Source organism: Embiotoca jacksoni, unplaced genomic scaffold, assembly GCF_022577435.1.
Source record: "Embiotoca jacksoni isolate LCO1_2020_lvr unplaced genomic scaffold, fEmbJac1.0.p SCAF_14, whole genome shotgun sequence".
Taxonomy (NCBI): Eukaryota; Metazoa; Chordata; class Actinopteri; family Embiotocidae; genus Embiotoca; species Embiotoca jacksoni.
In genome coordinates, this window is record NW_027185274.1 from 13,814,305 (window position 1) to 13,826,829 (window position 12,525).

Sequence of the window (12,525 nt, forward strand, 5' to 3'; positions counted from 1 at the left end):
CGCCGTTTTTGTCATGAAAATATTCTGCCTCAAAAGAAAAGGATTTGTCATCAGAGAAGCAGGTCACTGTCATTGATATTGTCTGCTAATAGTTTCCTCTTTATTTGCTCAGTACGGAAACACTTTAGTTAGTGCTTCTCACCCAGCAGTACAATGTGGTGCTCTCCGTGGTGCTGAAAGTGCAGATCAGTCAGCCTTGCATCCTCCAAGAATGATTGACATGGATTCAAACAGTAGCATGGATTGAACTTGACCTAAATTTTTGAGATTTTTGAACAGAAGATCTGCTCCAACAATTACTCTCTTTCTGCTCAACATCTCATGCTCGTACACGCACACTTTACAGTCTCATATTCTGCACATGCACCCAAGCAGCAATTATATATTTTTATTTTCTGTACACCTCTGCCTCTGCTTTTGGCTGAGCTTGACACAGAGAACAGAGGCAGTCATTTAACATTAACCTCTCTATCCCTTTGACCTTACCACACACACTCACTCACTTACTCACTCAGTTGCATCCAAACACCTCTGCTCCTGAGAACCTTTCCCCCAACCAGCCACCCATGTCCTGTCTACAATATTGCACTCCTGCCTGGCTCCTTGATCTCTCCTTCCACTGCACACCCACACATGCATGAAAACCAGGGAAGTCCGACATCGGCCTCCCACAGCAGCACGATTACAGACTGGATAGACATTGTGTGAGTTAAATGTGAAAGGAGATTATGTGGGTTTAACTCTGCGTCTGGCATACAAATCCCAATCACATAACAATGCCTGTGTCTAATGTGGCAGGAGAAGACTAGAGAAAGCGTGATTGTGACTTACAGGGTTCTCTGGGAAGGATGAAGGAATGAGGGCACACGGGAAATGGCAGGAACCTGTAACTTGGATGAAATAGGGATGTAGATACGGGAAGTGGCAGACAGTAGAGGGTGAAAATCAATGTAATGACAATTTGGATTTTATCCCTAATCCCTGCTTTTTACTTTTGATATTTTTCTCATGTGATTCATCCCATTCATGTCAGGTTATTAATGTCATTATGTCATCACATGTTACTATTTATTCTGGACAGAACAAATGTTAAAATGGTCTTCAATCTTGTTCTGGCCATGTATTCAGATCTTAAAAAGACAGCCAATGGGCCTCTTTGTCTTTCATTTTATAGCTTGCTACAAATGACATTCATTGAGGGAGGATCTGTAAAAATTGGAGTCTAAATGACATCTGATAGTGTCTTTATTTCTCCATTGAGAGCCAACACCCTTTTTCTCCCAGCACACAGAGAATTAAATTGATAGGGCTAATCCAGGCATTGTTGACACAATCCAGGAAAACGGATTAATTAAGTATCATTGTCTGAGAAGAAAATTCTCTGGCTCGGGGCACAGCGTCTTCCCCTGGCCTCCAGCCAAGCTGAGCTCAGCACTTCTCAGCACTCCTCTATACCCCCCCCCCCTTCCAATCCCAGCAAACACACAGAAATGCACGGATCTTAAAAGACGCTTCAATACCTTACTTTAAACTGGGTGAGGGCATTTTGAAAGAGGGGGTATCGGTGGTTTGCATCCCTTAAGACAACTTATGTGGTAGCAGCTTTTCATCTTGTACCGCAGCAGCATTGGTTTACAGAAAACATCTGTGGTAGTTGCCTCCTCAGGCTTCTACAGCTACAGATAGATGCCTTCCTACAATGACATGATACGAGCTGAGTAGGCCTGAGACGTGCAACATTTAGCCATCACACCCATGTCAATACATTGTTTTCCTCCATGATGCAGGATATCAGCAGAAAAGATAAAGTTAGAGGTGGGATGGAGTTATGTGACCCATTTTCCCTCCGGTTGAGAGGCACATTTCTAAAGGACTCCCTGGATACATTTAATAGATTAGAGATATTAAGATAATGCATATGGGATGAGATGGACGGCTGCAGTTTGGCACACAGGCGGGAAAATTGTTTGGGCTGACACGGCCGAGATGTCTGTAGATCAAGCTTGTATACTGGATGTGGGTGTCTGTAAGTTTGTGTTTAATCAGGTAGTTTATTGGTTTTGTAAAATGAGCAGCAGTCAGCTTACAATAGTGTTATTCCATTAAACTAGTGAAATGACTGTAAAATGCTATAAACACATTTCTAGTACACAATGTGTCCAAAAAACAACAACCAATATGGAACGTGTTATACTTGATCATAATCTGATATCATGATCACATATCTCTAAACTTAATACACAAAAGTAAATTCAGTTTTACACAATTTTAGTGAGAAATAAACGTGCAGATAAAGTGTTAATACAATATGTTCATACATCAATATTATACTGGAAGTCTAGAAGTGTTAGTTTTTAATGTTATACAGGTTTATGCTATGTTAACTGAGTAATTTCAGTTATTACTCAGCAGTGTTTTTTGATTTTGCACATGCTCCGCCATCTCCTCACCTGTCTGGTAGTTGCCTCAATGTCTGACCAGCTAACTAACTCAGTCTCTCTTTCTCTCACCCTAACAGTCAACAGTGAGGATGTTGTCTCTACGCGGCTGTACTTTGTGAACGCCTCCCTGCAGCGGGTGACCTTCTCCAGCTCGGTGGGGGTGTCCCTGCCCTGCCCTGCGGGCGGCGCCCCCCATGCCGTCTTGCGCTGGTACCTGGCCGCCGGAGACGACATTTACGACGTGCCCCATATCCGCCACGTGCATGCCAACGGCACCCTCCAGCTCTACCCTTTCTCCCCCTCTGCCTATAACAGCATTATCCACGACAACGAGTACTTCTGCACGGCTGAGAACCAAGCAGGCAAGATTCGAAGCCCCAGCATCCACATCAAAGCAGGTGAGAGTTGGACACGATTGATGCAAACTAAGCACATGGTCAGAGATTCTCATTTTGAGAATCTCTGATGCATTTTGAGAGAATTTACTCATTTTTTTTACATCAACTTTAGATTGCATTTTTAGGTCTCTGTATGTAATTCCAAGGTATTTTAAATGGCGACATTATCCTAGTTTGTCTCAATTTTTGGATATACCGTCTGTCAAGTACAAATTTCATCTCGCTGCACACAGAGAAATGAACTACTGACGATCCCTTTGAGCAGTAATGAAACACTCCCTTTTCAGCATAGAGTAAAATAGACGTAGTCTCCAGGGGTGAAAAGTAAAGTCAATGCTTTAGTGTCTTAAAGTGCAATACCACTGACGGCCCCAAAACGTTCTTTCTCCAATAGACTCTCATTCAAAAAGTCTCAACTTTTCTCATGAAATATAAAGTCAATAAAAAATTTTGCACAAGTAATAGTGGTGTCATTAGCTAAATTTCCCTCCTGATCAGTGTTCTGTTGGTCCTTCTGAAAATAATTCCATCAATTTGATATTAGGTCTCAGTGAGTTTTGTTTGGGGGCATGCATGGCTTGATTTACATGCCGGGGGTGCAGTCGGGCTGATGGTATTGGTGGGCGGGTGTAGTGTCCTCAGGTTCTCAGTCAGATCCACCCCTTACTCCTCCCTAATTCATCCAAATACGGTAACTTCTGACTCTAAAAAACAAAGATGGCAAAGGCCAAAATGCCAGACTTGAAGCTTCAAAACAACAGTTCACAAACCGATAGGTGGCGTCACGGTGAATGGCCACTTACTTTTGAGCTTGCCGCCGTCTGGTCAACCAAAGAGACGGGGCCGGTGGCTCGATGCTAAGATCACACAGTAGCAGTTCCATTTGGCATGTTAATGCTATTAAGGTTAACTTTATGTAGCTCTACAAGTTGAGGGTGCCCACAAACATTTTGCGCCTACTTATGGCATATTACCATGACATCTGTTTAAGGGACAGCAATTTCTGCCTGACATCAAATTCTGTCATGACAAAGACTGGGGCAGCGGTTCCTATTTTGGATTCCTCACTTTTCTATCCTTAGACAGTCTTTTAAAGTGTTTTTGCTTTATTAATATGAGGGAATAAATTTTTTGAAGCTCCACATTTCCAGTTCATAGGACAGACTTTGTTAAAAGATAAGAAATAGCAGAGACATAACTCAAACTCAAACTCAAATTTGGAAACACGTCTTACAGTGCCAGAGAAATCATTATATAATGGCTGAGTGCAGTACATTCAAGGTTTAGTATTTAGTAGTGAAAAGTAAACAAATATTTATGTGATAATTTCATGGAGCACTAAAGTTATACCTGAAGTAAAACTTCACTGCATGTAAATAAAAATGTGTCTGTTTACTTGGACATTCATTGAAATGGTCACAACCGGTTACTAGATCTATCCCAACCACTGTAAATATGGTCCCCAAAACGGCAGTCATATTGGCATCCTACAAACCAACAACTTCTCTTAGCGGGGACGAAGTGTCTCTAAATGCCATGTTGTGACCCTGTGTATTAAAAACACTCTGAAGAGAGACACGCAGCCTCATACTAGACAGTTGGTTTGGTGACCTGTCCGCACTCCCTGGCAAGGTCAAAGCTGGAGAGAGGTGCTGAACACACTGAGGGAAGGTGTTACTGCTTATTCTCACACTCGCAAACACTTGCACATGAAATTCATAAACACATGCACATGACCTTATGTGATACACACTCAATACACGTGTATACAACAGACTTGCACACACGTTTGTTCACATGCATATGCACATGCACGCACCCACTCAAAAACACAGACATCACGCACACACACACACTTATATGCACACCAGCCTGTGCGCAGCTCATGCCAGCAAGCCTCCTGTCTCCCAGTCTCTCCATCTGTCCATGGACTGGAAAGTCCCCTAACTACACACACACACACACACACACACACACACACACACACACACACACACACACACACACACACACACACACACACACACACACACACACACACGTAAAGCCATTTTCCTCAAGCTGGCTCATGGTGTTTAGTTGCCAGCTCTTTGTCAGGGTGTTTGGCAGGAAAGAGTTTGGAGAGTGAGCTACAACAGACATGGAAAGATGTGAAAAGAATCATGAAAAAAAGTGGATTTTCAGGTCACGGTAATAGCCAGGCAGACATTTTGACTGTGTACATCAATCGTGCATGAAGAGACAGTCAGCAGTTCCCTATCCCACATATGCACACCAACAAAATCATTCTCCAAAATGCTGCCAGATTCTCTTCCTCACACAAATACACCCATATGGCCTGCATGGTCCCAAGAGTAGGACAGTCCCTCCAGCGTGAGAGTGACCTTCTAGCCAGCCTCGGTGTTGGGATGACCTTCCCTCCCAAATAATTACAACAATTAATCAATTAAATGCTGAGGCAACCACAACTCCACAGCTCCATAACCAGGCCTCACGTGCATGTGTGTGCACCTCATTACCTCCGGAGTCCTACACAACACACAGGCTCACTTACACGCTCACACACATACGAAACCCTGTAGTTGCCATGGGCGACAGAGGCGTGAGCGCTAGGGTGTGGCATGCCCCGTCTCAGGTGGTGCAGGAGAATGATGACAGCTGACAGCTCGCAGTGTGACACCCCCCCCAAAAATCTGCCCTCCCACCCCTCCCCTCACCATGCGTGTCGTTCTCCCTCTCTCTTCCCTGTCTCTTTCCCTTCTCTTCACATCTTCACATCTCTCTCCATCCCTCCCCCTCTTTCTCACCCTCTCCCATGCATGCTGATTGTGGTCCAATAATAGCACTAGCACCTGTCTGGATAGCTCTACATTTATGAAAATCACTATGTGGGCTGCTTGTTTTCCTGTATGTATTTTTTTTGTTTTGTTTGGCTCTCTAATTGTGACCGTTGTTGTTATTTTGTATGCATTTTTACTCACGCTTAACACCCCTCTATTGCAATCACTTATTTGTGATTAAAAATTTTGAAACTTAAATTGTGAGTCACACTAAAATATATCCCAGTTGTATCTTAACATGGTGATTCAGTAAAAGTTCAGATTGATTTAAAAAGTCTGCACCATGTTACCTGGAGCCATTTAAACAACTACAACAAAACTTAAAGTAGACTTGATTTGCATTGTTGTTGTTTTCGTTGCAGAACTTTAGCAAGTTTAATAGTCTGTTATTTGATTTTCATACCATATGGAGATAAATTTAGTGGCTGTTTGGAAGGTCGGAAAAATACTTTCTGAAACACTTCTAATTTGCAAGCTATTTTAGTCACTCCCTCCTCATGCTCATGGACACGTTATAGGGTCGGATGGATTTCTTCTAGATATCATGTGACACTCCATCATTTAACAATACTTGGACCGACATATGTTTTATGTTTTATGTTACTGGACCAACATAAAAAATTATTCTTCCCTTAACAGAAACTCAACCAAGATACATGCAGCAATAGTTTTCTAATATGCAACCTTAAACCTAATATTGATAAATTGTCTGTTAGTTTCAGTCCAGTTAAAGTACACTGTTCTTTCTGCCTGTTTCAGTTTTGAAATAGAATTATGACTAAGGTAAGACATCATCTCCAAAAAAAAAATCTGTTAGTTGTCAAACCTAGTATTTTTAAAGGAAAAGTGAAAAAGAAAATCTTTTTCACGTCAACAAAAACTTTCAATGCTAAGCCATTTTTTGAGTAGGACACTAACCCCTAAAGCGATGCTTCTATAGTTTTGTAAGTGAGGCCTCTCCTCTCCCATCTGAGCATCTCATCTCAGTGAATTTAACATTTTTACTTAATTTTCTCCTCTTTGTGTACATAAATCATTTTCACTTTTGGTAACAAGTTAAAGGGCCGGAGGCACAGCTAAAGGACAGGGTGTGTCTTTGCTCTATAAATTAAAGCACACCCTTGGCACATACAGTTGTCGCAGTTATTTGTACGAAGTAAATATTGCATCTGAGTCCGAGGGTGTCATGTTTTGTGCACCTAACACCTCCCTACACAAACTTAATAAAATGAAATGGAGACACCTGTTCCGTGAGCCCCGCCTCATCTCCCTTTTGTTCTGACTAAAACACACAAACCTACATAGGCAGGGGCCAAGACAGCAGGTGTTTAGATCTCTTTCCCCCATCTGCCCTCCTTATCTCTTCTCTGGCTGACATTTTCTTACTAATACAGTAAATAGGGTCCCTGAACTTGATCCGCTGCTTTTGTTTCTCCCTTTTCATTCAATAATTAAACCTGCATCTGATCATTTCTCCTTTATTTCATTGTATTTCTCCTCGTATCTCTCTCCCTCTCTGCGTTTCTACTGCTTGCTTTATGAATAAGTAAATGCAGTATTTGGTTTCCCCATCGTTAATTATTGAAGCGACAGTGATACAGGACTTGCCTCCCAGTGCGCCCAGTTGCCCAGACCCATGTTTTAGCTCGTTCCTAGGCAACCAGGCTGCATATAGTCAGGCATCAGTAACATCCTAATGATTCTGCTGCGCATGCGATGAGGGGGAGTGCAATTTACACACAAATCAGTCGGGCTACCATTTACATCATGTCACAAGGCTTAAGAGGATGAATATGTAATTTTTTTTTTTTTTCGTCCGTGTCTTTTATATCTTCGAAGAGAAACGTGATAAATGACAAGGCTATCACAACAGCTGCCTCTTATTGGGGCTGGTAACATGGTTGTGTACAAGGGCGTGTTGCCACACAAGGCTTGTCTGACAGATTTTAATTGGGAAAGGAGTGGTGTAACAACACTTTTTTAAAGGGTATCAAGTGTAAGACGAAGTGGGATCAATGACAGAAAGTACAAACCTGAGGTGACCTTGGCTGGATTTGAACCCCCACTGAACTGAAATGTGATGACTGTCATCATTGCGCCAAACATTTACAAGCTGTCAAGCTGATTTTAAACACTCAATGAGAGGCTCAGTGGGCATTGGGGATTTTAGTTGCTATTGACAAGAGGCAGCCGGGTCAGTCGGAGAGTAAATAAATGATTGAAAGAATTGGCTCGGCCACAACAGCCGAGGCTTCTCTGTCGATCAAACGTATTGATCTGCAGGTAGATGGCATCAATGAAAAGCTGGGCCTGATTAAATCAAGAATTGAAATGAGGACCAGATTAGAACTAAGAGTGTTATAGCTTTGATTTCTTTACAAATTAAGCTTCAGCTCACATTAACGGCTTGTATGTCAGGTGACTGAAAGAAATAAGAAGTGATTTGCTGTCTTGGTACAAAAGAGGAACTGAGTAGCAAGATAACACCACAACTGTTATTAAAAAAGGCCCCAAATCTAATGTCATACACCTCATTGATTTTTGGCAGTCATGTATATGATGAAAAGTAAATTTTTCAATTTTTTTTTTTTTTTTTTACGTAGTAACACACACTCTGTACTCCAGTCTCAAGTCCTTCACAAGTCAGGAAAGAAGAAAGAGTGGGTCCAATGTTCAGCCGATTATGAATTAGTTACAACAGAAAAGCAATGGACGGAAGCAGACAAAGACTTGAGAGACTAAACCTCGAACTTTAAGGTGAAAGACTCCCCACCATTTGGGCAAGGACACTGGCTTTGGTTCCACTGGGTTCCAGTGAAAGTGGCGGCAGGCATAAAGCATTATTAATGACCAAGGAAACTGGCCTTCAGGCTAGGCGTTAATTATATCACTGGAGAGCTGGGGGAGAGTGCGGACACACTGGAGGGCGGGGCCAGTGCCTATGTTGTGTGTATGTGTGTTTTACATTGTTAAGCCATTACTGGCCTGGCCTCCTTTCTAAAGGGAGCCCGGTTGATAGATTGCCAGAAACACTTCCCAATATCAGCCTGAGACCCTGTCTGATTTCTGTAATTGTGTTTTTCTCCTCTTACTCATGTCAACTTTCCTCCTTTTTGTCTGTGTCAAAGTTACAGCAGGAAATTCTAGTAACATCCCTTTAAACAAATGAGATCAAGATGGCGGGTAAGGCCACACTGCTCAGCTCAGTTCAGTTCAGACAACAGCTCCCTGTTCATTCAGTCTCGCTAGCATGCCCTTGAACTACATGTCTCTCCTCCTCACCAAAATAATCCATTAGTTTAATTTCACTTCACTTAATTTATTTAATGAAAATTTATGCTCTGATTCAGCATTTCACATTTCTCACTAATCTAAATGTGACAGAGTTAACTGGAGAGATAATTTGGTTAGCTACAGGCTACTGTTTTCATCATTAAGCCTGTCTTAATCACCACCATCCTTTCTGTACACTGGCATAGACTCACAGTCTAGTGCTCTGCATGCCATGTGCAGGGTGTGTGTTTTTGATGCCTGGCGCCTGCATGTGACAGTTCCGTCAGCTGTGAGCAATCCTCCACTCCTCGCCGTCTCATAGCATCTGTGGCGTTGTTCTTTAAAAGGCCAGTGGCCACTCACTGTGTATCCCCTTCAACACAGCTCCAAGTCAGCCCTCCTTACAATCATACTCGGCGCGCTGATAAAGACCCAGAGGGAGCATCATGTGTTTCACTGAGACGTGGCTGCACTCACATTTCCCAGACCACAGTGTGGCCGCCCCCGGCTTCAGGACTGTTTGGGTGGACAGAGACGTTGTACTGAGCAATGTATGTGAACGGGAGGCGGTGCAATCCCGGTCATGTTTGTGTGAAGGAACGTTTCTGTAGCCCGGACATTGAACTACTAGCTGTGGGGATGCGTCCATACTATTTGCTGAGGGAGTTCTCATCTGCCATTGTTGTCGCTGTTTACGTTCCTCCGTCAGCTAATGCAGAAGTAGCAGTAGACACCATCCACTCCACTGTGTCTGAACTGCAGAATCAACATCCCGGTGCATTTTTGGAAGTTACTGGAGACTTTAACCACATCACTCTGGATAAAGCACTGCCAACTTTTCACCAGTATGTTAACCGCCCCACACGGAACAATAAAACTCTGGAGATACTGTATGCAAATGCCATTGATACATACAGTGCTACTGCCCTTCCCTCCCTTGGTAGGTCTGAACACAACCTGGTCCTGTTGACACCTAAGTATTTCCCTCTGGTACAGAGGCAGCCTGTAACCACCAGGACTGTGAGGAGGTGGACACAGGAGGCTAAAGATGCCCTGCAGGACTGCTTTGAGTCCACGGACTGGGAAGTGCTGTGTGGACAACATGGGGATGACATCAACAGCATGACGGACTGCATCACAGAATACATATAATTCTGTGATCACACCACCGTACCATCCCAGACTGTACACTGCTTTTTCAACAACAAGTCATGGATCACCCATGACCTTCTCAATCAGAAGAAAACAGCCTTCAGGTCTGGGGATAGGGATGAGCTCAGGAGTGTGCAGCGTGACCTGAAAGAGAAGCTCAGGGAGTGCAATGACTTAGGAGTTAGGAGACAGCTGGAGAGACTCCACCAGAGCAAGGCTGCAGGACCTGACGGCATCAGCCTCGGGGTCCTGAAGACCTGCGCCATCCAGCTGTCTGAGGTCCTGCAACACCTCTTCAACCTGAGCCTGAAGCAGGAGGAAGTCCCGGTGCTGTGGAAGACGTCGTGCCTGGTTCCAGTCCCCAAGAAGACGACTCCATCTGGCCTCAACGACTACCGACCGGTTGCCCTCACATCTCATGTGATGAAGGTGCTGGAGAGGCTGGTCTTGGCCCACCTCAGGCCGCTGGTGAAATCTTCACTGGACCCGCTGCAATTTGCGTACCAGCCTCATGTGGGAGTGGACGACGCCCTCATCTACCTGCTGCAACGAGCTCAGTCGCACCTGGACGGAACCGGTGGCTCTATGAGAATCACTTTCTTTGATTTCTCCAGTGCATTCAACACCATCCAACCACTGCTACTGAGTGAGAAGCTGCGGGTGGTGGGGGTGGACGCGTCCACCGTCTCCTGGATCACTGACTACCTGACAGGCAGACCACAGTTTGTCCGTCTGGGCAGTGTGCTGTCTGATACAGTGGTCGGTGGTACTGGAGCTCCACAGGGAACTGTTCTGTCTCCCTTCCTGTTCACCTTCTACACCAATGACTTCCAGTACAACTCAGAGTCCTGCCATCTGCAGAAGTTCTCTGATGACTCTGCAGTGGTAGGATGTATAAGGGATGGACGGGAGGATGAGTACAGGGCAGTAGTGGAGGACTTTGTGGAGTGGGCTTGTAGAAATCACCTGCTTCTGAACGTGGCCAAGACCAGAGAGATGGTGGTTGACTTCAGGAGGAAGACGACGGCTCCACAACCGCTGAGAGTTCTGGGAGAGGAGGTGGACATGGTTGAGGAGTACAAGTACCTGGGTGTCTCCATGACAACAGACTGAACTGGAAGACCAACATCAATGCTGTCTACAAGAAGGGGATGAGTCGACTCTTTTTCTTGAGGACACTTCGATCCTTCAATGTGTGCAGCAAGATGTTGGAGATGTTCTATCAGTCTGTTGTGGCCAGTGCATTGTACTTCGCTGTGGTCTGCTGGGGGAGCAGCATTGGAGCCGGTGACACCAACAGACTTAAACTGGTTAAGAAGGCCGGCTGCATCATTGGCTGCAAACTGGACAGTCTGGTAAAGGTGGTGGAGAGGAGGACGCTGAACAAACTATTATCCATATTGGATAACCCTGACCACCCTCTCCACCACCTGCTGCAGGGACAGCAGAGCACTTTCTCCACCAGACTCGTCCAGCTCCGCTGTCGCAAGGATCGATATAGGAAATCATTCCTGCCCACTGCAATAAGACTGTACAATAACTCACCTCTGGCCAAATCTGTCCTACATCATCATTAACACCGTTGCACTGTTTTTAATTTAATTTGATCTTATTCTGTTTTATTTGTATATACTGTGCATTTTTACATTTAAATATCTATCTATCTATCTATCTATCTATCTATCTATCTATCTATCTATCTATCTATCTATCTATCTATCTATCTATCTATCTATCTATCTATCTATCTATCTATTTAGCTAGCGAGCTAGCTAGCGAAAGAATTAAACACTAGTCTAATGCCGTTCAACAGAGCACCAGACAAGCTTGTTTACGAAGCTTGCCCTTGCTTTTCCTATGGGTGGAACAGGCCAGATGACAGCTGTACTGTGTCAACATGCAAAGTTATGTAGAGGAAAGCTGTTCAGGTGATTGACGGACACAAAATTATTTGATTATTTCTTAAGAAATATATAAAAGAAAAATATTTGCCATTTACAGCTTTATAAAGCTTGTTTTAGATCATGACCTTTTTTGGACTCTTGATTGAGACAGTCAGTATGAAGATTTCACTTCAGAGTCTCGTGCACAGTCTTCAGAGTGAGATGTAATAAACTCTAAAAAAAAAGTTATCTTATAGCGGTCACTAATTTCATTGAAACACAAAGGTGCATAGTAAAGCCACAACAATCTACCACTAATACCCTAAAATACCAAACCTTTGCTGGTCCTGCTTAGTAAATATGACAATTTAATGCTTTGTTTTGTTTGTCTTTTATATTATAAATGGAATATCTTTGTGTTTTAGAGTGTTGGTCTGATGAAAACAGGACATATTCTTGGGCTTTGAGAAACTGTAATGTACAATATTTATCTATATTCTGGCAACTATTTGATCAAAAATCATTGTTACTTAGCGCT

General features: G+C 43.5%; 1 protein-coding gene across 5 annotated transcripts in view; it reads left to right on the forward strand.

Moving 5' to 3' along the window:
• Nucleotides 1-12,525, forward strand: part of dscaml1 (Down syndrome cell adhesion molecule like 1) — a 107,178-nt gene that overhangs the window by 7,471 nt on the left and 87,182 nt on the right. For all 5 annotated transcript variants that reach the window (XM_069148107.1, XM_069148108.1, XM_069148109.1 and 2 more), the window contains exon 2: nucleotides 2,519-2,839. In XM_069148107.1, the coding sequence (XP_069004208.1) occupies nucleotides 2,519-2,839 (321 nt within the window). The remainder of the gene's footprint in view (nucleotides 1-2,518; nucleotides 2,840-12,525) is intronic.